This window comes from Pezoporus flaviventris, unplaced genomic scaffold (genome assembly GCF_033815535.1).
Source record: "Pezoporus flaviventris isolate CSIRO_AGI_PZ_B2104156 unplaced genomic scaffold, CSIRO_AGI_Pfla_v1 ptg000047l, whole genome shotgun sequence".
Classification (NCBI taxonomy): domain Eukaryota; kingdom Metazoa; phylum Chordata; class Aves; order Psittaciformes; family Psittacidae; genus Pezoporus; species Pezoporus flaviventris.
Genome location: NW_026892595.1, coordinates 2,753,827 through 2,779,559, shown reverse-complemented (window position 1 = coordinate 2,779,559; position 25,733 = coordinate 2,753,827). Strand labels below are relative to the sequence as shown.

Genomic DNA, 25,733 nt, shown 5'->3' with positions numbered 1-25,733 from the left:
CACTTCTTTGTGCATGCTATTTATACACAAGTTTTAAAGTAGTAGTAATAACAATCTAGGCTTCAACATATACTCATCTTGCCAAAACGCAACCAGCAATGCCCTTTCTAAAGTGTGTGTAACTTAGGCTATTAGAAGGATTAAGGAGGTTACCAGCATCAAAAGTCTAAATCAGTTGCAAGAAACCCTGGCTTGATTTAAATCCCTTAATTAAAATCAACTAAAAACCAGGATTTGGTGTTCTATCTCAGTCCAACCCTCACATCAGTTGTGCCACGTTGTAACTTTGGTCTTTATTTCCAGTCCCTATCACCAGTGACACTGATTAATAATAGCTCTCCAGAGCGCTAGCTCTTGAGAATTCAGTATGGCAATAAGGGATCCTAAAGCACACTGAAGGAAAACGCGGTGCGCACAAAGCAATCTTCTACACTCAGGTAATGGCTAGGCAGCACCGTTCAAGGGCCTCCGAAACCCAATGGCAGCGCTTACTATAACACCTCATCTTTGGAAATTCATTTCAACATTGCAAAGCTTTGTATTTTGAATAATATGGGTGCAAAGAGAAAACAACCTTTAAAGCTACAGAAAAATTGATGGTGGGGTACCCCAACAGAGAAGTTTTGCAATACTGGCGCTGTATTCTAAACATATAAGACCTGGTTTCGATTTCATGTAAAAAATCCATTTACAGAGCACTGTGAAAAGTCACATGGACACTTTTGCATAATTTGCATAACAAAATGTACTTTTCCATACAAAACTGGAGAAGACTCTATAAGTGCAGGTCCGAGCACCTTTTCATTCTATATACTTAACAGGCAACACAACTATCTGCACTACCAAGAAGTCCTACCATGGCGGACAGACTTGACCTTCCACCAGAACTGTGCCCATCAATGCCTCAGAAATTAACTTTCTGAGTAGAAAACAGTGGATAATATATAGGAAGATCCTTTGACTACCACCACCGAGGTGAAATACTAACATGAACAGCAACCTTAACGCAAGAGAGAAAACTTGCAAGAAAAAAACTGTTGAATGTTTTAATGCATTTTGAATCATAATGAAAAACATTTTACATCTAAAAACAAATCAGCAGAATAATAAAAAGTGGTTCCACATAACTTACAAATTCTTTTTTCCAAAAATGTAGTTTTCACAGGTTTAGGCAACAAATAAGATGTTTCATTCCAGATCTTTCTGACTGTAATCACAAAACTGTGTGAAAATTGACACGCATTGCCTGAAAGACAGAAAAGCTTGATTTTGCCCAGTGATGAGTTCTTTGTGAAATTCTGCACAACACAACCTGTAACTGCACCTCTCCTCCATTTTATGAAATGCTGGACATTGTTCAGTGCTGAAAAACACTCTTTAGAACATTCAAAGCCATGAAATGTTTTCCACATAATTTAGTCGGTGTAGTATTATTCACCACCACTGCTCACATGTGATTTGCTTCTAGGGGAACGGCAGCTTCCGCTTCACCTTTGGTTCCGTATATAAATTAAGCTAAGTGGTAGTTGAATGTTCAGCTGATTTAAGTATTAGCCTGCCTCTAAGAGCGTGGCTCTAGCACCTTGTTTAGTTGATTTTTTCCAAAGTGAAGGCGGGTAATCATCCCATTCCTGGTGACAGAGGATGGTCCCTCTGGTGATATAAAAAGCCTGCAGCAATGATGATTGAACTGCATAGAGTCTAGTGGTCCTGTAATATGTATGTGTTAGAGAAGCTTAAACAGACACTTCAGTTTAGCAGGATCAAACCCAGTGACCCTCTCCTCGTAATAAAAGGATAGTCATTGCTCCAGATATTACATGCAGACCATGCTGGAGAAACTGCTTCTGCTGGCTGGACAGATATTTTTTCTTTTTTAAACAGCACCAACCTGTGTAAAGTACTCTCTGTTACCAACTGAAAGTGAGTTTTTTCTTCTTCAAGCATAAAACCATCAACCCAACATCAAACGGCTTCTCCCAAGAGTTAAAACCCCAGGGGAAATAGAAGGTAAAAAAAAGGTGAAAATAAACCTTGATACCATCCTTTAACCCTTGTTATCAGAAGACTTAAAACTCTGCAGCTGCTTTCTCCAACCTCACTGGTTTGGTATTTTAAGATTACTTCAGTACAATTCTGTATATATCTTGTATCTAAAAAAAAAAAAAAAAAAAAAAAAAAAAACAACCAAAAAAAACCAACCCAAACAGAAAAAAGAAGGGCCCAAGCTACTATGATGACTTGTTCTGTAGAGATACTACATACATTCTGCATTAAATACCTTGAGCTTCCATAAGGTTATGCTCCAAAACTATGCATAGGACCCCAATTTCCCTACAATTCCTCAGTGACACATTAATCATCCCATCCCACTGCACTCCAATGCCACTATTTGATATTTAACAGCAGAACCAGTTAATACATCCGTCTTATTGTCATTATAAACAATAACTGTAGAGGACATGAGCACAGCTATAGTTTCATGAAATTATAGTGATGAGATAAAAGTTCCTAATAATTTATACCACTCATCATCAGCTCCATGATTCCCTTGTAAGAGAGCACCCCTGGCTTACCCACACCCTTCATCTTATACCGTGATATGCCAGAGAATTAGGGGCAGTATATCCCTTTAGCTAAAAAGAAGTGTCTGTAAACAACCTTTTTGTTCTTTCAAAGACATCAGCTGCCACCTGCATTTACTTCTATAATCAGCAGCTGCAGTGTAACACCCCACTGTCAGTGCAAAAAAAGCTAAGCACAGTGAGGAGCAAAACCAGAGTAAGATCATCTGGGAGAAAGAAGGGAGAGTTGTGTTAATTAGCCCCTCCTAGAACAGAATAGAGGCTACAGCAGCCCTCACCAGGGCTGAGAACAGAAAGGTAACAGATGATGTTTACTTATCATATTGCTCATTAGCTTTAAGTGTTACTTGTCTTGAGGATCACATTTAGTATGATTGTCTTTCTTGTCAGAGATAGTACTTCAAGCAGAGACCAAAAGTGCTTTTTTTCTAGGCTACAGAGAGATCCAATGCATCTTGACCAACATTCACTTTTGAGGTAGTACTCATTTACTTTGTATTGCTGGCTCAAAATAAAAACATGGGAAGTGAACACAATTAAAAGTATGCTCACTGTAAGTATATAAACAAGGAAAAAATAAAAAACAACTCCCAAAACACTTCCTTCCTTTCTGGGCAGATCACCAAAACGAAGCAATCCTTCTTACAAAGGTCAGATCACATTCACTGGTAAAGTCAAACTTTCATAAATGGTTTATAACAATAGCTATAAACTAAAGTGCTTCAAAATTTGCTTGACAAGATCTCAGTGACTGGAATCATAATATTCTGGATTTTTGTTAGTATGAAATGCCATGAGATTTTAAAACCATTTTATATAAGAAGGGGAGAATGAATATTTTTCTTTTTCAGAAGAAAAAGTACAAAAAGCATTCCAAATAAACCTGGCAGTCTATACTCACGACAAGCTGCTTGCATTTTCCTTCTCAAACCTACTATTTCCCAGTAATAGGAATAAAAATGGAGTTGAAGTTGCACTATACTGTGGCACTAAAAAAGGTATTCCAAATCAGATGCAAACAGGAAAATGTTTACAATCATACAACTAATGAAATTCACACTTCATCTCAAGGTTTTAGCCCTGCAGATTCTTTTTAACACAAGGCAGATATGTAATCATGAAAAAACGTAACAGACTGCTATACACTCTCTACATTAATTACATAAGTTTCACATTTATGTCACAAATGTAATGCCCTACTGTGTATCTATTAAATGCTAAATAACTTATGAACATTTATGTGCTCTATGCAACAGTGAACATATTGACCAGTGGATGCCAAAATATAAAAGTTCATACACGAGACTAATTAAAAAACAAAACAAAAAACATCACATTTTCTGTACAATTCATGCAAACTGTGCACAATGTGGTAACAAGAACATCTGCTAAAGTTTCCACTTAAGGAAGAGATTTTACAGCGACAGCAGACCAGTGTTCAGAAGAGTCTGTAGAAGTGTAGAAGTCCATGGCAACATAAAACACAGAAATTCTTCCAGCATTTCATTTTTCTTGTAACAAAGCAGGGATGTTGATGTTCCAACCAATAGCCTGACGATCAAATCCACATGTGAAGAGGTTACATACTGGATGGTCCTCACTCCATGCTGAGCAGCACACCATTCTTCTGTGGCCCTGCAACAGTTCAGGAGAAAGCAGTATTACTTATGATATATCTTGAAAGCTTCCATGTCATCAGATCATTGTGATCTCAAAATGCAAACTTGCTAAGGCTCATGCCAGTTTTTACAAACAGTACTTGAGAATCCCAGACGTCACTGTTACTTTCACCTTTATAATGATGAGACTCAATATCAGCACCGGATCCATAATGACAGAAGCATATGAACAGGTGCATCAAAACTTTGGCATTTCCAAGGTGTGTTTGCCATCTCATTACATTTTACTTACAAAAGCAAACTGAATTTTCATTTTAGCAATTTTAAGAGCAATCTTAAAATACGCAGCTACTTGCCAGAAACTACGTTGCTATAAACCTGCAAGATTAAGTGTCCATCATGTTCATAATTCAGAAAGATTAATACTACTGCAGGAAATATGTCATACTGGGGAAAAGCAATGCCTCATCTGTTGTTCAAATCCAACAGTAACAAAAATGGCCCAAAGAGGACTCTGACCAACATTTAAGTTATACCAAAAAATTTGCCATGATTTCAGTAGGGTCAGCCTGAATGGAACTATTAAGAAAAAAAAGGAAAAAAAAAAGAAAAAAAAAAGGAGAAAAAGAAACAGAGATTAAACAATAGAGTAAAAATAACTAAACTAGGAAAAAGACTAAAAAAAGGCTAAGCTTTAAAACCCCTTCTGAAATTGTGTCAAGAGCTGCTGAATCAACCCAAAAAAAGCCTATTGAAGTGGCACAATCCAATTAATTTCACTTAGTCTAATTTGCTCCATTAGTGATGCTTGCCATGCCAAATAGCACCACAAATGCACAAAATTTGATGGCTGCAGCAAGAATAGTTTAGTACATGGTACCAAATATCAAGAATGCACGTGCATAAGCAGGGAAGTTAAAAAACACAATCACCAAATCATACAAGGTGAGCTCACAAAACTGATCCCCACGTTTTTCCTTTTATGTTTCTTCATTTAACAAGTTAAACACTGTGTAATTGAAAGAAAAAAAACAAACCACCATCATTAAACCTTGTAGTAAGCCACTTTCCTGACACGATTCACATCAAGACATCCGAAATGCTCTTACGCATAATATGCATCTGAAACGCTCTTACACATTTCTTCCATGTCATAAAGAAGGCAGTTTCACTTTAGTAAGGAGAAAAATGATTATGACATCCACTTGAAATACCATTTCCAATTCCAATTAAAAAATTCAAAATGTTACTTATTTGCATGTTGGTCGTTTTCAATAACTAACAATAGCCCATTTGTATAGACAAGTGTCTTTCAGTATTTGTTCAGCTTTTAAGCTAGAGAGACCAAATGTTACTTTTAACCTTGTATGAAAGAAGAGCAGACATACTTTAAGGCTACAAATATTCAGTTACCTGTCTATTACTGCGAGGGAGGCGTGCTAATCGCACTCCTGACATGTCGAATAATCTAACCTGTCGGTTGTCATGTGGAAGGGCGATGATTCTTTGGCCAACACATACGTTAATCCTGCACAGAAGAGACAAAAGTAGGTGATGTACAAAACAATGAGAATAGAACTTGACAGGACAAGTTTAAGCTCACGGGAAGCGATACAGCTGAATTTTTTCCTGACTAAAATTTACAAGCAAAAAAAAGATTAAAAGTATTAAACCTTTAAGGTGTTTTCTATTGTATGACATGCTCAAGAAGCCTTAATATCTGCATCCCATTAAAAATCAAATCTCAGAAAAGCAATACTATGTATTTACTGAAAATTAATGTTGACTACACCTGTATTTTATAAAACCACTTGAGACCTTTTCAAAATCTCACAAATCTCAACTTTAATTTTAGTGACTAAAATTAAATGTATATTCAGTGAATTGATAGAATGGACTATTTCAGTTGGAAGCGACCTACAACAACAGTGTCTCTGCCCATGGCAGGTGGGTTGGAACTAGGTGATTTTTAAGGTCCCTTCCAACCCTAACCATTCTGTGATCATGAAGCTCAACTGCCTGACCAATTCAAGGCTGACTAAAAGCTAAAGCATGTTATTAAGTGCATTGTCCCAATGCCTCTTAAACACTGACAGGCTTGGGGCATCAACCACCTCTCTAGGAAGCCTGTTTCAGTGTCTGACCACCCTTGCAGTAAACAAATGCCTCCTGAAGTTCAGTCTGAACCTCCCCAGTGCACCTTTGAACTATTCCCACACATGAAAGAAATTAAGAATTAAATAAGAAAATGTGAATTAAGAAAAACAGGAATTCAGATCTGCTTACCTGTTGACTGCAGAATCTGTACGGATTGTTGCAATAGGAGACCTCATGTTTTTCAAGTCCCAGACTTTTACAGTACGGTCATCACTACCAGAAACAACATTGTCTCCCACAGTGAAAACTGCAGATGTCACAGTGCTAAACAATCAGAAGTAAAAATAAGATTATCAAGTTCTAAACTAGCATCTGATTGAAAGTTCTATTTTCTGTTCCCATGTGTCCTTTAAAATGTTACTTGCCTTTTTGATTGTTTGTTTTTAACCAAAGTAACCTGAAATATTAAAATTCCAAGTGGATATTTTAGAATAAAGAAGTATTCTTACAAGAACCTCTGTCACTTAAGGTATACTGGACTTGACTGGCCCAAGCGCTAAGTGAAGTCCAACAATGGCAAGTCACTTAGAGGCATCTCTCATATTCCACTGACCCTACTATGAGCTCGTCATGTTCACTCTTGAAATCTTAATTCACTTTTGAAGTTCTGTATTAATGTCCAGCAGACTTATCAGACACCCAAAACTGAATTAGTAGCATACACTTCAATTCTTCTTCTCAAGTGTTTTGAGACTAGTAATCAAGACTTTTAGTTTCCATCCAAAGACTTCTCTAGAACTCTCCAAAGGGATTATATGAAGAATTTTGTATTAGAATTTTGTCTTTGCATTTGACACTTTCAGAGAACAGTATATTGCTGAGCTCAGATGAACAGTTCTTATGATGATCTTTTACTTTTATTTCACATTAAGAAATTAATGTTTTTGTACGACTACTTTCACTTTAATACTGCATGAATTCCCAACTTAAAACCAGTTACTTTCTGCCCACACAATGTACTAGCAAGGCATTTTTGTCTCTCTCTAAAATCATTAGGGAAAGCTTCTCAACTCTGTCTCTACAGATTTGATTTAACAACCTATCTTGTAACTTGGGTCATGCACGTCAATTTCTTAGAATTTAGGAATTTTGTCAGCTGTTACTGTCGCTTTGGTTGTTCTGCAGCAATCTGAATTCATGTCCTATTCAAGCTGCTGATTGAGATTAGCACTAGCCAGGTCACAACAGACCAGGTTATGCAAGCCTCTTAATTTATACTGACACCAAATTAAGTTTTAATTAAGATGAAGTCCCACTTTATTCTTGATACCAAGTTTCCTAATGCATTATTAGAGTGCACCTGAGCTACCAGGGAGATTATTACAGTAAGAACCAGGAGGCCTTCACCTAATCTTCTGGACTTTATGAACTAGGAGTTAGAACATACATGAAAGATACAACTAATAAGTTTCTTTCGTCAGCCACCTTCACATTTGGGAAGAAAACTCATTCATGTAGTCAAGTTACTGCAGGATAGAGTTGGTATGTTCTTAGCACTGAACTTTTCTCCACCAGTCTGACCCCCATTACACTCACCACCGTCTGCATCTCCTTCCTCACCAGCTGTTTATACAAGCTGCAAAATACCCCAGTAAAACATTCAGTCTTTTCATTGAACTCTGTACTGCTGTTACACATTTGAAACAATGTTTATACATTTAAAATTCACTATTAATCTCCATACTTTGCACACACATTAGGAGACTTCCTTACGCAAACAGTATAAGCAGTATAAGGCATTCAAGTCATAGAAAAGCTCCAGATGAATGAATATACAGCGTCTTTTAGTATTCTGCTGCCAACAGACAAATCCAATCTGTTTTTCATCATACATTTTATTCCAATTATAGTTGGAATATGTTGTGAAACTGTCTTAAAATAATCTTCCAATTTTGAATGTTGGGTTGGGTTTGGGTTTTTTTTTCACAACTTTAAAGCTTTCCAACTTCTTTGATCTCATACTGGTTCTCCTTTATCACTTATCACTGTCAAACAGAGTTATATTTCTTTGACCACATAAAGTTCTCATTTTTAGATTTATCATTTTTCAAATGAAAGCATTCAAAACTATCACCATGCAAACAGAATGCCAGCTCTAGATTAGCTCGACCCCTACTTGTCCTGTAAAACCAGAAAGATTCTCACAAGAAAACAAAATTCTTTCCTGTGCTGTTTGTGGTTTAACTATTCACTCAAATATCACTGGGTACACAAAGAAAAAGTTTGTAAAAAAAGAAAAATGTGGTGAAGTTCTGCTGTAGCTCTCTCTGTTGAGTGGGAAAGTGATAGAAGAGCAAAGGGAAGGCTGTCAGGCTGTTTTCAGCGAACATCTTTAAAGGTGTTCAGTGGTCTTACCCCTCTCCCTGCCCTGTTTATTACCCTAAGGCACTGCAGGCTGGGATATGCACTATTTGCAAGCACACGTGACTATAAAATCAGCCTTTTCTATCTGAATTCAAAGGCTAGATAGAAAAGGACTTTTTATTGAAGTATGATAAAGGATTTTGGTCACAGTTTCAAAGCAAACAGTATATGGATATAATGCCCAACAGTCTCAGATATTATACTTTTAAAAATGAAACATTACTCTTCTAGGACAACTTGAAGATACACTCGATTTAATTCTCAAAGACATCTCATTTTCAAAATAAGATTACAAGACTAGAAGTTTTAAGTAACTTAATAACAAGGCCAAAAGCAGTATCAGTCTCACACTTGACAACTCTAGGGAGGGTTTATCAGCACCTGATTGTCATGTGAGTAAAGACCAGGCAGGTTTTTGTTTGTTTCTGTGGGCTTTTTTGTGGAACATTTTGAGTTCACATTTATAAAAAAAACAACAAAACAAACCAACAAACACATACATTTGAATTCAAGAACATGTACAACACTACTGACTTAAGACGTGAGCAAGTGCTGTGCTCATAGGTTCTCTTAAGTACTACAGATCATGATTTGTCTCCACTGCTATTCCAAACTGCGGCATCTTACCTCATATTTTTGTTTTGGGTTGGGTTTTTGTTTGGTTTTAACTAAAACAGGATTTCAGCCAAACTGAAAAAAGAAAGTGAGAAGAAAGGGAAGCAAAGTCTGTGTTATAAGAAAGAGGCTGTCAGAGCAGCCAATATACAAATAACCTTTCAAAAGTACTGCCTCCCTAACCCCACCCGTATCACAAAGACTAAGACTTATTCCTGTATTTTCACAAAGCTAGTTTTACTTCCTGGGTTTTTTACTAGCCTTCCATTTGTTCTAATCCAGCTAAAACTGTGGTTAACATCCCCTTGGCTAAATTAATAAAAAGCATCAACAAAAGATCATCAGCCCCTGTGTTAATGGAATGCTAGAAGACATTAGGCTTTTAATAACTCAAAAAGATGACAGGTATTGTAGGACATCTAAAAAAAAAAAAAAAATGGCAAAGAGGAAGCAGTCTTATGACACATCAAACCGTGGGTCCCACAGGGAGTTTGGTTCGCTACAACTATTCTCCAGGAAAGCTTCAGCCTCCGCCAAACCCCAGCAAAACTCATTTATCTTGTCATAGGGAGCAGCCGAGCGTGTACTTCCAGCTGACAGCGTGGCACTTCCTCACCACACACCGCTGCCTGGCCTCGAACATCCTGCTCCCTCCGTGGGTCTCAATCAACAGAAATACTGTAGTGCTAGCACTCCTCATTAGGCTGAACAGCTGTCTCCCCAGTCACACTGAGCCACAAAACTGTTTTGCATAACAATTTGCTGAAATTTCACACATAGGAGAAGAAGAAAAAAAAAGGGAGAAGAAAAAAAAAAAAAAAAGAAGAAAAATATGTTGAAAATGTTGGACCATGAAATGCTGATACACAACCCTTACTGGCAATGCACCAGAAAAAGTTAACACTGCTGTTTCCATTTTGATTTGCAGACTATACTGGGATTTACTGTTGAACCCTGAGAGACATGCTTTCATGCCTGTGAAAAGGCATCTACTCATAAGCATTAATCTGTGCGTGGGATGAAGTTCTGGAGAAAACAGACCAAAGAGAGCTTTCAGATAAATTTATTCCACATACACCACATTGTACTTAAAAAGCAAAATTTGAATGCTCAAATATGCTCCCCTCATTTTAAGTAGTAAAATTCAGGAACAAAGCCTAAAGGGAGCTCTATTTGATTACAGCATTTCCTGTGCAAGAGCTTTCTTTCTTTTAGGGGCACAGAGCATAACCCCACACAGAGAAGCCTGCAGAGAAGTCATGATATGGACAACAGTTTGCCAATCTGAAAGAGCAATGGCATCAGCCACAGAATTCCCAGGTAAGAAGCACACCAATACCTCCATGCCCATGCATTCAGATTTCAGAAGTGCTAAAGGCACTTGACTCCAGGAAGAGCGACACAGAGAATTCCCAAAGTCCGTAGATTTATCTCCCAATATCAGCAGAAGTTTTTCTTCCAACTTGAGAAATGGCAAGAACAAATCATAAAGGAATTAATGCAAAAAGGGGGTGGGGGAGAAATTCAGAGCCAACTGTTAGTGCTAAAAAATCATATTTTTAGTATTTAAATCAACAATGGCTATTCCAGAGATATGCATTTCATGACATTTAGAGAAAATTGCCATTACCTCCTTTTCTCACTGTCTTAAAATAATAAAATGATACAGGATTGAAAACAGTAACTAGCTTTTACGAGAATTACTCAATGGCAAGTTAGTAAATTAGTTAAGGTGCAGGTATTTTTCAAATCAATTCCATTACATTGATGATGGGATAAAACAGGTCCATTTATCCCTGCAATATCGCTGCGTTACCTAAGCTTTAAAATGACAACGCACCGTAAAACATTATGCTCCACTCAATAGGATACAAAGAGAAGGCCTTTGGTTATGCTCTTTTCTGGGTCATTTGAAAAAAATGATAGCATTTCTTACTGCATGCATTCAAGAATGGAGTTAAGATTCTCCCTATCTATTGTAGTGAAGCTTAAAGCACTCATAAGTAACTGGATACAGATTTATTGCCTACATCTTCTTAAAGCGACTGACAAAGCTAACAGCTAACACAAACTGCAATCAAACTTTGTATATTACATACCCTACTCCCCAAAATAAAAGACCCAAAGGATTTGTTGTTTGGTTGGTTTTGTTCTGTTTCTTGTAGCTACACAGCTTTTGATTTTAAGCAGTTACTCTTACAGCTTAAGGAGTTTATTCAATTTTTATATTTCCTTATTAATTAGAAAGCAATTTTTACCATAAGGAAGTTTGCCAATGACAACAGAAAAGCTTCAAGAACATAAAAGAAACGGAACTATTGAATAATGTTACCTTTCAAATTGCTTTTTCAGCAGTTCAACAACTCCATGAGCATTAGGTTGAGGGAAGGTTAGAATAAAAAATGGGGTATTCAAGCTATGCAAGAAAGCAAAGAGAGGTAACCTGGCTGAGCTGAAGGCACAGGAACATTCCGGCCCCATCTGTCCTGAAACAGATTCACAAGAAAGCTAACAACATAGGAAGTCAGACAAATTCAAAGCTGGATGCTTGAGCTATCAGCTAATAACCTGCTAACACCTCTAAGAACACTACTGAAACCTTGACATGCTCTATTACATATACAGAATAAATGCGAACCAGAAGGGTTTTATACGTACATGTTAAGAAGCACAAAATTTTAAAAGTTAAACCTAGAGCTTAAAGTCCAGGCCATAATCTTCATTTAGAGAACATGCGACATGCAAATGTGGGATCAGAACAGTGTTTGAAAGCAAGTTTCGGGCCTTTTTCAATGAAATTTAAGAGAAAAAAAAAAAAACCCACAAACCAACAGCAGACCCAACAAGGCAGGAATACTAACAGTAATATCAGAATCGTCTAGTTAATCAGTGAGGCTTCGGGAGAAAAGTGATTGTTTCATCAGAAATATTTTGCATTTCTTACAGAAGCTGGATGAACGATTCACAAACTGCAAATGCCTACGGCAATCTCTGATTAGAAACAACAGAAAAATGGTAGACAAAGCATTACTTACGGCATTAACAGCTGAAGCAAGAACAGAACTATCTTGAAAAGGACAGACAATATTAGTTGAACTCCACTGACAGCATCCAACTCGTGACATTTTGTTTGGCACAAAGGACTCCCTTTCCGAGCACAGCATTTAGTCAAAGGTGCAAAACCTGCATTTTTGGAACTACATCTAGCTGTAGGTCACTAAGAAAACGTGGCTGAGTAAGAACACCTAGCAGTGACCTTATAATATTGAGGATATCTAGAGTAAGACTACTTTCCAAGAGGGATGTCCAATTACATCACTGCCTGAAGAAAAGTCATCTTCCCCTTCCACAACTTGGTCTTTCAAGAACAAGAGACACGTCTCAGGGTATGAGAATTAAACCTTGCAGAATAAAGAACCTAGGAAAGCCAGCTGACCTTGGCAAACCCAAATGTCCACAAAAATAAAGCAATTATTAGTTTCTTGATATAGAATGCCATTTTGACATTAATTCCCAATTCACTAAATGTCAAAATTCAGCCCAGCATCCTAATCAGCTGCTGCTTAAGTACTCTCACATTTTTTTATTCAGATTTTCCAGCAAGCTTTGGATTTTGAAGACGAAAAGTTGAAGAAGAAAGACGTATTTGCAATCCTCTAATTCCAAAGGTCTTAGGAAGGCGCACAGGTCACCATCCAGCGGCATATTCAGAAACATATAGACAGCAAATGAACAGGAACTTTCCTTTCTGGCATCCTACAGCCACACAACCAGAGGGAAAGGAGAAAGAATATGCTGTTCTCATGCTCATCAAGCACATATGCAAGAGCATGTCAACACCATAGCTGTTCAACTAGGTCACCACACTGGAAAAGAACGGCCTTCAGAGCCCCAACAAGACACAGCTGTACGGGGGTAAGCAAACAAAAGCAGAAGTGAAGCTGGAATGAAAATTGCCACATAGATGCCAGAACCATTTTGCTCTTCAGAGCAAAACCTTAATTCAAGAGTTCAAATCAATAACCCCTAAATTTAATAATTTCTCAGTATGAAAACAGTTGGTGTTATATATTATCAAACATGTATTTTAAAGCAGTATCTGCTGGAAAAAAGGTGTTGGAATTTGAATCTCCAGTATAATTTTTGGAGGTTTTAATTCAGGAGATCAATTTAATTAACATACAACAAGTAGGTGTTTGGATGATAATACAAATGTAACCTTTTCCCAGGGCTACCTTAAACATCTAAGCAGGATGTGACTGGGGATTAACAGCACTAGTAATATAAATCCTTATTGCTGCACACATAAAATTAGGCAATAATAGTCATATTTTACAAAAAATCAGTCTTATTTCCTCACTATTTCATTATTTTTTAATCAGTAGAGAATAAGTGAGACAATCTGTGGACATGGCAAACCTAAAGGGAACTGTGACAAGATGTATTTATCACTATGTGAGCAGGGCACACGCAAATGAGTCATGCACTGAACTGAAACAGCCATATATATGAAAAATACAAACAAGCAATGTTTACAGATTTGGAAACCTCCCTAGGAAGATGTAACTTCAAGAAAGACCTGAATGTACTTTGAAGACTCAGCCAAATGCAGTCTTTAAGTGCTAAAGTACTACCAATGTACAAAACTTGGTCTGTGGACATATAAATGTCAAAATATGTTAGAAAACACACTTTGAGGCAAAATAGGTAACTCGTAAAAAAGAACTGGTACTTTGTAGAGAAGAAAATACAGGAAACTTATCACGACTTAAGTATCTATTAATATAGGAAACAAAGCTCTTCAAGTTAAAATCCAGCAGCTGGAAACTGAAGCCAAACAAACTCTAGAGAGGCACAAAAAGTTTAACAGAGAGATTAACTAAACACCAGGATGTGCAATTTACAGAACTTACCAAGGGCCAAGTTGAAACCATTACCATCGGAACAACCTAACATAGAGTTGGCAATCATACTAAGATTACCTCCTAATTTAAATCAGGCATCAATATGAGACGCTTGAGACAGATATGTTGATCCCAACAAATCCTGGCCTTACTGAAGAAGAATTTATTTTCGTGGACTGTCACAGTAGCAGACTATAAGAAATACTCTGCTTTTAATAAACCAAGCTCAGAACATGAAAAAAATAGGTGAATTCTCACCTACATCAACTTACTTAAATATCAATACAGGTATCTTAAAATACAGATATCAACTTACTTAAAATACAAATAATCTTTCACAACTGCTATACATACGCGCAGTCTGACAGAACACCACTTTATAGCACACAGCAACTGCTTTACATTTTCGGATGTCAATTAACTTTATGAAGTCATGCTCTGCACATAGCAGGATTCCTCAGTCGCTCAACACATGGGCACTGCAGGGAACAACTCCCAGCACTTCGGAGCACGTTTAAAGCCTCCATCCCCTCCCTCGCATGTCCTACATGGGAAATTACTCGCGACGGCAGGAATCCCAATCCTGAAGCACGGCTCCAGTAGGCAGAAGGCAGCTTTTCCCCCCACCCCGCTTCTCTCGGCGCGGTTTGCCGCGGGGCCACGCGCGATGGCAGGGCGACGGCGCCACCTGCTGGTGCTGTTGCCCCGCCCGCGATGCCGGGCCTCCGCGGCCGAGAACCAACGTGAAAGGCGGGCCGGGCTGCCTCCTCGGGCTGCTATAGTTGTGCTGCCCGGGGCAGCGATCGCCTCCCTCCAGTGAGGAGCCAGGGTCCGGCAGCGTCAAGGAAGGCGCGAGGGTACGGGGCTGAGCTTCCGGGGCACGCACCGCAGGGATTCAGTAACAGTTTGGATCCCCTGTGAGGGGGAGTACTGGGGTGGAATTAGATTCTGGGGGCTACTACAACACGATAAACACTATGTGTGGTCTCGTGACTGAGATGTCAGTCATCTAATTAACACACTATGATTTGATCTGGTGAAATACATAGGGAAAAAAAAAAAAATAGCTCTCTGAGCTCCAGCCAGCCATTCACCACGAAGTACTTAGCAACAGGCTCTTAAAACTTAGAACTGCGGGCTTTAAATCATCAGTGCTAATGAGTGTAACATCCAATTTACAGAACTGATTCCAAGAACCTATCAAAATACTAAAAATTTGTCAAATTATTCAAAGAGACATGCATGAAAGCCAAAAAATGTCTTGGGTGTATGGTGTCCTAGTCAACAGATTAAACAGTTTCTTCTAACAGAAGATTATTACAGTGTTGATTAAAAACTTAAAAACATTTTGCCAACAGGCAGTACAATAATGGACCAAAAATAAAGTATGTCTTGACTGCAAATTACCAAACCACTGCCTTGGCCCTGTGTTCCCCAGCGAAGTACTATCTTCCGTAGCAGCCATTCCCTCAAGCAACTGGGAGCTGCACAGACCTAGCCACCAGAGTGAAGGCAGTTTTGCAACTCTTGTAAGTTGGAGTGTATTTGGTGGAAAAAGCCTATGACAATACCAAAAACTCACCCATTCAGGTAACCAAATGGAAACAGACAATACGAGACAAACACAAACATGAAGGCAATTAAAAGCTGGAGTAACAGTGACCGAAGAGGTTGCTCAAGGTCTATTCCATTAAACTGGCCAATTCCTTAAACTGGCTCTAATTGAAAGGAGTTTTATCTAGACTTACCAGATGAGCAATATCACACCAAAAGCCCTGGCTGCTGTTTTGGAAATTAAGCACTGCTATGTTACACCTGACAGGGCACAGTTAGAGGTTTCTGTGAAAATGAGTCTCATAAAGCAGGGGAACTAGCTTAGTACCTCAGCAGGTACTAACAGGAATCTGTTCAGATTAGCAACTGAAGAATACATTTATACTATTGGAACTTGTAAAAACCCATGAAGGAACTGTGACTTACTCTGTGTGGCCCTGAAAGACATTCACAGAATGGATAGAAGGATCTCTGAAATCCCACAGACGGAAGGTTGTATCGCGTGATGATGTCACCACAAGACGTTGGGTGGGATGTGTACAACAATGTGTTAGCTCTTGGTCGTGCCCTACAATTGCAGATGAGAACATGTAAGGTAATGAAAATAAGAATTTTCATTTCCACGTACACTTTGAATGAAATGCTAATGATTTTTTTCTTTTTTTCCCCCCAAAGAGAAAGGAATAATAATAGTAATCATCATTCTGAACTTTCGTGTTACTTCCACTGTAAAAGTTTAGAATTGCATTTAAAAGCAAAAGGGGAAAAAAACCCACAACAGTATTCATTTCACATTATTATTATTAAGTAGCAATGATAGGTCATTGGTACTTAATACACCACAAACACAGCAAAAGCATTTTGCAAGAACTAAAATCTGGCTACATTTAGTTTAAAACTACCTACCTTCATAAGTTATATCACAAGTTTAAAGGAACACAATTTCATGCTTAGAGCATTCACAGGTTCAGAATTTTAGAAATCATTACAACATATCTGAAAGTGGCCTACAAGGATGCTGGAGAGGGGCTCTTTATCAGAGGCTTTAGCTACAGGACTAGGGTAAATTGGTTTAAACTTAAACAGGGGAAGTTCAGGATAGCTACTGTGAAGTTCTTTACTGTGAGGGTAGTGACACACTGGAACAGGCTGCCCAAAGAAGCTCCATCCCTGGCAGCATTAAGGCCAGGTTGGACAGAGCCTTGGGTGACATGGTCTAGTGTGAGGTATCCCTGCCCAAAGCAGGGGTTTGGAACCAGATGATCTTAAGGCCCTTTCCAAATCTAACCATTTCATGATTGAGCAACACTGTAAGTCTTGTATACATTTACATTGTACTCCAGATAAAAAACTTTTCCCAATGTTTTGGTATCTACAAATAATCCCACATACAAAAATGAACCACCAATCTATCTTCTTGTAAGTGAACAAATACCTGTAAGGGAACAAATACCTGTAAGGGAATGGACAAGCTCAGAAGTCTCTACATCATACAGATTTGCTGTCCTATCCCACGATGCTGTCACAGCTTGCTTCCCCCCAACAAGCCAGTCAGCTGCTATGACCACTCCTTGATGGCTTTTCAGTGAAGTTAACGGGGCTCTGACAGTGGGACAATCACTAGAAACATCCCCATCTCCATCGGGTTCATCTTTATCTGAGAACTCAACTTCATCCTCTCCAGACAATTGCTATAAAATGCAAGAATTAAAAAAAAAAAAGGATTTAGAATAAAAGGGAAAGAATGTCTCTAAGTTGCATTTTACAATGTAAATGCTTCCCAATCCCCTTAATGCCAATATGGGTAACTTAATTCTATAGAATCTAGCCTATTGAGGCACTCACGTTCAAAAACTTAGTTGGAGGAACAAGTGAGTTAAACACAGTTTCTGAACTGTTTAGCTCTGAGTATCTATCCCCTTTATTATCTCCTAAGTCCTTACTCTATCATGCTTGAATTTCACTGCAGCACATTTATCAAGGGACTTCTTTTCCTTTCAATATTTAAGGGTAAGAAGCGTTTAATAGGGCATTGAACTATTTTAGTCTCTGGGAAGACAATCATTTACAGCTGTATTTTTATCCATTAGAATCAAAATAATCAACATTTGTCCGCTTGTCAATAGAGAGTCATCATGCAGTGCTGATGTAAACTGAATGAAAATAAATTCTTTTGCTAACCATGAAGCATCACTCTCTGAACCTCTTTTGCCTGTGCAAGACACATAAACTTTTCTTTCACCATATCTGGATGTAAAAAAGATAACACTGGTACTGCTCTTTCAAAGTAGAAATACCAAATCAAATAAACTGAAGCAAACATTTTGCCTTCAGAAATCTACCTCGTATTACCCAGCCATCTCTTGCCCCTGCTTGGCTTGCTGTGAAGCTCCTGCCATAAAACGCATTTGTCTTCGCAATTTAGTAATGGTGCTTTTAAGTCAAAAAAGCATTTGACAGTCTAGGAAATAGAAGTACTGACTAAATAAAAGCCTGGGGACGACAATATCAGACAGTGTGATGAGTGCTGGCAAGAGTCAATTAGAAATCAGTAAATTAAATAAATGTCAAAGTGACACGTCTTTACCATCAGTTTTCAATTCAAAGCAACTATAGCTAATACAAGTGCCTCAGTAAGTTAAGCTACAAGAATCTATCTTAAGAATTTAATTATTATTTATGATTTGAATTATTACTAAAAATGTTAACTTGAGAGTTCGTGTACTTATACATTTACCATCTTGAACAAAAAGTAAATTACTTGTAGTTGCATATCCTATTCTGCACCACAGATCTTTGAAAACATTAAGTGAGTCTGTTTTTGAAAGAAAGGCTGAAATCTATTAAACTAAAACCTTAAAATCCCGTTTTTTGCAATCTTGAAATCATGTAATTTTTAATTATGTATAAATCTAACATTCAGCCTTATCATAAAACCTGTAGCTGATGAAATTGCTGTGCAATTAGTACAGTTGCAGCAACTTGATTGCTTACATTGCAGTCTGCAGTTGGCTGAGGTGTAGGCAACTGTATTAAGTATCTCCAGATGTGAGCTGTCTGGTCTCCAGATGCTGCACAGGGGGTAGAGAGGTTCAAGTAAAAAAAGAGAGAGAATAAATAAGATCATTTCCTTCAGCCATTTCCTCACCCAGCACACTATGAACCCACTCATCCCACAGTTGAACAACTTGTTCAGAAGGATGCTGTAAGGAACAGTATCAAAAGCCTTACTAAAGTCCAGAAAGACTACATCCACCATCTTCCCTTCATCCACTTGGTGGATAACCCTATCATAGAAGGACATAAAATTACTTAAAGAGGACTTTCCTTTTGTGAACCCATGCTGACTGTACCTGATGACTGCATTATTCTTTAAATGCCTTTCAACAGTATCCAGTGTAATCTTCTCCATCATTTTTCCAGGAACTGAGGTTGGACTAACAGTCCCCTGTGTCCTCCCTCACACCCTTCTAGTAAACTGTAATATCACTGGCTGGCTTCCAGTCAGCAGGAGCCTCCCCAGACTCCTAAGACCTTTGGTAAAGGATCAAGAGGGGTCCTGCTGTAACATCCACTAGCTTCTTCAGAACTCTGGGATGAATTCCATCAGGTCTCATGGATTTGCAAACGTTCAGCTGACATATGATTCTAAGTGTCTGTTTTGGAGCAGGTAAGCACAAAATACAATACAACAACCCCAGATGGAAAGATCTAGCTCTGATTTTTTATGTCTTGAAATATAAAAACAATTCAGTCAGCAAGGACACTGACACAATAGTAGGAAGAGGGGCTACAACCCAAAAGATACTAGCAAATTACATGTATATTTCCATCATGATTAGCATACTTAGCATATGAAAAAAACTTCACATACCTGTAAGAGCCACTTGCTCAGTTGGATGAAACTTTATGGAATTTACTGTGGGGGAAAAAAAAAAAAGTTTTAAGTCAGTATACTAAAACAATTATTTTGTAATGTTTCAGCATCAAAAGGATTGAAAAAAAAAAAATCAAGAAGTCTTTGATTTTAAGTAAATTTTTGTAGTATAGCAAAGTCTTAGGTGAGATAAAGCATAATGGTATTCTGAGTACATAAACCTAAGTAGTATCAAAGAGAGAAGCTACAGTTGATTATACAATACATACTTTCTAGCAAGTTATTTCCTGAATCTATTACAAGCATTGCATGTTACAGAGGATAAACAAGCCACACTCGAATAATCGTGTGTAAGCTGACAGGAAATAATGCTTTGGACTCCATAAAGATAAGTATTCATAAGTATTCCTAACATATCAAAAACTTGCTTATTATGACCATCAACTTTATGATTATTACTTAAGACTGCAAGAACAAATACCTAAAAACCTAATGCAAATAATACAAATCAGATTTCAGTCCTGCAAGCACATGTAATCAAAACATTGTTTTAAAACAGTCCTGCAAGAATTCTACCACCCTATTCATTTTTTATTTCAGTGCGTAAGAATTAATTACTTTTCATTACTAAGCAAAATCCCTAAGTTTCTCTTCAGCAGTTCTTCAAGAAAGAACTTGGAAATCATTTCCATCCATCATGCAAGTAGAAAATGCTGATGCTGTCAGTAGAGCATGGTGTAATGACTCTAAAGAGATATCCAAACTGTTCACACTGAACTAACTCAACAGTGCACCAGCTGCTGGCACCCAACACCTTTGATCCATTTCTAGTCAACTGTCAAACCTAAACAAGTTTTACTAAATGAAAAAATACATTACTTTAAATATAATTTATAGAAATGTATATTTTTAAATAAATTATAAGGTATGCAGAATTTATATAAATTTATACATAATAACTTAGTTTACACACAACCGTTTATATACAGGTTAGAGCTTTTATTATTTTCATGGTTAGCCAAATAGCAATTACAAAATACCAAACTATCAGCATCAAAATCCAAGTGATTGGAGTTTTTTAAACATGACTTTATGGAGGATAAAGGCACCCCCACCATGCAGCAAACAACCTGATTTATCTGAACAAGCTGAAGTGTTACCTGTTGTTTCTATGCATCTATCTGTTAGTATCTTTGTGTTGTAGGAACTAGAAGTCATATAGCAGGAAAAAGTAGAACTCATATAGCAGAAAAGTAGAATTCATGGTTGAAGTAGCTGACTACTTTCAGGAGAACTTAATTCTATTTGTATTTTTGCCACAGAGTTCATGTCATGTGCTAGCTGAGTTACTTAACCAAACATACCACTGGGGGCATTATGGATCACCTAGTGACCACTCAACTCAAATGATCACTCAGAATGCTCAAACCTCTTCACTGCTGATGTATAAAATCCTATACTGTAACTCCTTATGAAATAGAAGGGGGCTAATGAGGTGCTTGTCAAATTTGACATCAAAATTGAAGACAAACATCAAAAACTCTCACTGCAGTGCACCTCTCCACTCAAGGAGGGGTTTAAAAACACTGCTTCCATAATATTCATACCAGTACAAACAAATGCCTACATCAGTTAGCTGCCTTCAAAAAAAGATTTTAGTATTATGCAACAAATTATATATGGGATCATGTATTAAACAAAGTGCAAATAAATGTTCACCCAGCATCTGTATTTTGTATACCAAAAATAACACAGACCCTACAAATCAGCTAATTTCTGATAAGCTTTTCTTGCTCTGCATATGCATGAGACCTCAGTGAGTTCTGACATTTAACTTCTGAGTGTCATATCTATGCCTGTGAACTTCTTAACATGGACCTGTTTATTCGTTTAGCATTTACAGAACTGTCTTAATATGCCTCTCCAAGAATCACATTACAAAACATTCTCTGTATAAAGATTAGTGGAACTTCACAACTGACTTGTTACTTGTGTTGGCAAACCTGCAAGTGAAACCGTGATAAACATTTTTGTAGTTGTCTAAAACACACTTCCCCCTCCCACACTCCATTTCCAGTTTTCACAACATGCCCTCATCTTACCTGATCCAACATGCCCTACATACTTGACAAGGCACTTCCCTGTTTCTATGCTCCACAGCAAAGCAGTGTGATCTAGAAAGATTGAAAAGCAGCTGTAAATATTGTTACAAATGAATCAGTTAAAAGTGAAAAACATACAACAAAGTTATCTTCAAATGTAGAGCATAACATACAAAATAGATTTCAAATGTAGGACAGACCAAATCCTCTTTATTATTGCCTTATATATGAAATATACAAGCTTCCTATCATTATGACTTAATACACAATTCCCCCTAGAAAGTAAAGGTGCTGTCCCAGTTGGATTAATTTGCAGTAAGTATTCAAAGGCAAATTCTACTTTTGATATATTTGCTAACTTGGTTATATAATTATGTATAATGTCTCAACTGTGCATCACGAGATTCAGAAAACACAGAAATCATTCAGTGATAAAGTCAGGCAGCCATTACAAAAAGAGTTCTACACACAGACTATTTACTTTCTGCACAGAAGTCACAGAATCATAGAATAGTTAGGGTTGATACTGTCACTGCCTAAGTCACTGCAGAGCACAATGAAAACTCACTTAAAAAGGAATTCACTCCAAATTCCACTCCTTTATCCAAAAACAATTAATTCATAAATATTTGTAACTGGGAAGAACCTTAATGTTGAATTGGAAAATTACTGTTTCCAAGTTAAACTGGATGTCCCACACAAAGACAAAATGTGGACACATAAAAATTATTAACAGCTCAGTTTACGAAGCAGAGGTTTTGGGTCCATAATATTCATGTCCAGTAAGTGTTCAGATTCTGTTCCAGTTTCAAAAGACTGTCACTTCAAACTGGCCAATTCTAAGTGGTTATGGTTTATTTCCCTAGCAATTTTACAAAACCACACAAAGCCTCTAGAAAGATTTTTGGATCCTGATAGATCTAGTAAATTATTCATTAGTACCTGTACCCTCTCAAGTGGGAAGGAAGGAATGTAATGAAGTTAATAAGAACTGAAAATTAAGATTTTTAGCTGCCCCTACAATTTTAGGCAAAAGCCAGATGAATATAATAACAAAAGAACATGAAAAGTTCAACTAAGTCTACAGCATATGCAAAACAAAGGCTAAACGATACTATGATAGAAGGTCTGTTCAGTTCCCCAACCCACCCACTGCACCATCCAACAGGCTGCATCTGACCTTCAGGGAAGTGAACTGGCACATACTTTAAAAAGATTAACAAGGATGCCTGAACCTTCTAAAAGTTAAATGCACTTCAAGGAAACCCCAATTTTAGAATTTTTCAGCTACTTAATTTCTTTAAATTGACTCTTTCAGTGTGGAGTTTAAGTATTCAAGAATGCTTCTGATCTATATTTGATACAGCTTAGGGACTAAAACAGAATTTTCTAAAGATTCAAGTAACATAAAACTTTACCAGCAGATGCAGTTCCCAACACCACTGGTTGAGTTTTCGCAACACTGACATCCCAAATACCATCCCTGTGGCCAATATATTCCTTTACCAGTTGACAGATTGCCCTTGATGTTGTAGTTTTAAAACTGGATACAATCTGAAATAGCAGAAAGACCAACATATTTTTCTACATTGACTCAAGATTAAGTCATTATCTCACAAACACAAAAAGATACTCTTTTTCATAATAATTCTTCAGTGTCCTGACAGTTCACTATTGTCAAAAATTTGACATTTGATGGTAGGAAAGTGAGCTTGGATGCAAACATACCTATTCATTTTTAATTTTTTCTCTTTTTCTTCATAACACCCCCCTTTTTACAGAATGCAAGACAAAATATTCTGCACTACAATATCACAACCTCCCTAGAGTAATAACTTACACAAATGCAGTGTGCACTTCCCATTCAGTCTGGGCAAATAATAATTTTTAAAAAGAAAAATTGAAAGAAAATTTAAAAAATTCTAAAACCTCCACCAAAACACAAAACCCCTCAAAACCTTCCTTGCTTATTCCCAAGCCAGTACATCTGATAACTTCAGAGATGGACCACATTATCTAGTGTATGCCTTTGTAAAAATGTACTTATTACATAAGTCCCGTAAAATCCTGAAACATTCCCACTTAAAAACACTTTTTTCTTCAAAACTGCACAAAACTAATCAAATCAAACATTAACCTGAGAGCATCAGATGACTTTATTTCTGTAATACAGTTTGGGTTTTTTTCTTAAAGGTATGTCAAACTCGTCTACACATCTGAAAAGCACATTCCCTCAAAGCCAATGCTATTAGGGGAGAACAGAGAAGACTCAATAATCCAAATTTGTATGTGCATAAGTAATACCACATGAAAGGAAAAACAAGTCTAGCTAAACCAGTAAAACTACAAGGCACTATAGTATAGGAAGGCTGAAAACAGTATCTACAGAAAGGAACCGATTCGCAGAAATTCTACATTTTCAGATAAAGGGGAGTGCAATACTAAAACAAACAGACAAACAAACAAATAACTTGTCTTGCTGGAACACTTCTAGAGACAACAAATCAAAAATGGTGAAAGATAACTTCAAAAAGCAAAACCACTTTAAAACTATGCTATTTCTAACCCACAAGTCTCGAAGCTCATAACTGTCCTTTGAGAAAGACTAGCTGTAAAGCTTTATTAAAACCAAAACAAACAGACAAGTTCAAATTATCAGTGTTGTCCTCTGCATGCAATTATGGGTAGGTATCTATCTGACCAGTTAAGTCAAAACCTTTTAATGCTTCAACAGAAATCACATTAAGACTTATCTAATCTAAAGCTTAGTAAAAATTAGAAAATTAATTAAGTCCACATTTCAGATGCAATAAACTAAGGTTAAAATCCCATTCGTTTTTTGGTATCAAAAGAGAAGGTCTTAAGCATACCATTAAAGCAAATTACTTCCAAAAAGGTTTTTAAAAGTTCAGGAATATCTGCAAGAGCATTCCAAATCCTAAGCATGTCAACTTTCCAGTGTTGAAATGATAATGCCTTATCTGAATTCCAAATTAACAGCTAATATGCATTTGGGTTGCACAGCAGCAGAAGGACCAATCATTAAGGATGCATTGAAAAGAAAACAGGTTAATGGGAAAGGTTGTTAGTTCAGCCATACTGCAGAGTTTCAGAGGCTTCAAGTATAATCCTACAGATGCAACTTGCACATTGAATCCAGTCCTTAAACTCAATGGAGTCATGTATGAGAAATGGAATAGCAGAATTAATGTAAACAGTTAAGGACTTGATATAACTCAAATTCCAAAGTGGAAGCTTTTCAGCTTTCAATCCCACACTTGAACTATGCTTGTGTTCTGTCTTTCTAATGCTGAGTCAAACCCTCATGAAAAAGTTTTTTTAGGAGAAACTATCTTGTACTCATCAACAAGCACAGATTTTCTGCAGCTGCTGGACAATGGTTTCACTGATCATTTAATGGCAAGGCTGTAATACTCCTTTTGGAGTACTTGCTTTCTTTTTTGCTGTTCCTCACTTCACATACCAGTACTGGATAAACCAGAGAGCGCCCAGATTACTTCTCAGTTCCTTAACCATACATTAACAATTTTCCATGACAGAAAAGGAAATACTTCAATAACATGTAACTTGACAAAAGAGTTCTCTGTACCGCAGATGCAGATTCCTGCATCTATAAACAACTACAGTTAAATTACAGAATCTTGTCCATTAATGTACAGAAAACCTTATTTTTAGAGTACCAAGCACTTAATCTACTCTGTCTCTTCAGGGTTTGAGCACTGATCAATAACCCCTGCTGCTAAAAGCATCATTTTCCGAGATTATTTTTGCCGACTTAATATTCACACTCCTAATTCAGCTAAGGGATGAAAAGTATCCAGGTGTGGGAATTTTCTATGAAGGACATGAATTAAGCATAATTACTACAGCATTTTCTACAAGAAAATTAACAGATCGCTTTAGTCTCAGCATGTTTTACCAGTACTACAGCAGTC

The 25,733-nt window shown here is 37.3% G+C and overlaps 1 protein-coding gene across 2 annotated transcripts in view; it reads right to left on the bottom strand.

Annotated features, from left to right (window-relative positions):
- Positions 1 to 1,030: 1,030 nt before the first annotated feature.
- WDR37 (WD repeat domain 37) overlaps positions 1,031 to 25,733 on the bottom strand; it is a 42,073-nt gene continuing 17,370 nt past the window's right edge. For both annotated transcript variants that reach the window (XM_061468037.1, XM_061468036.1), the window contains 9 exons: positions 23,196 to 23,331; positions 21,778 to 21,849; positions 19,673 to 19,717; positions 18,793 to 18,869; positions 17,252 to 17,489; positions 16,225 to 16,366; positions 6,491 to 6,625; positions 5,618 to 5,732; positions 1,031 to 4,220 (listed from right to left, as the gene is read on the bottom strand). In XM_061468037.1, coding sequence (XP_061324021.1) covers positions 4,089 to 4,220; positions 5,618 to 5,732; positions 6,491 to 6,625; positions 16,225 to 16,366; positions 17,252 to 17,489; positions 18,793 to 18,869; positions 19,673 to 19,717; positions 21,778 to 21,849; positions 23,196 to 23,331 — 1,092 coding nt within the window. In that variant the 3' untranslated portion in view covers positions 1,031 to 4,088. The remainder of the gene's footprint in view (positions 4,221 to 5,617; positions 5,733 to 6,490; positions 6,626 to 16,224; positions 16,367 to 17,251; positions 17,490 to 18,792; positions 18,870 to 19,672; positions 19,718 to 21,777; positions 21,850 to 23,195; positions 23,332 to 25,733) is intronic.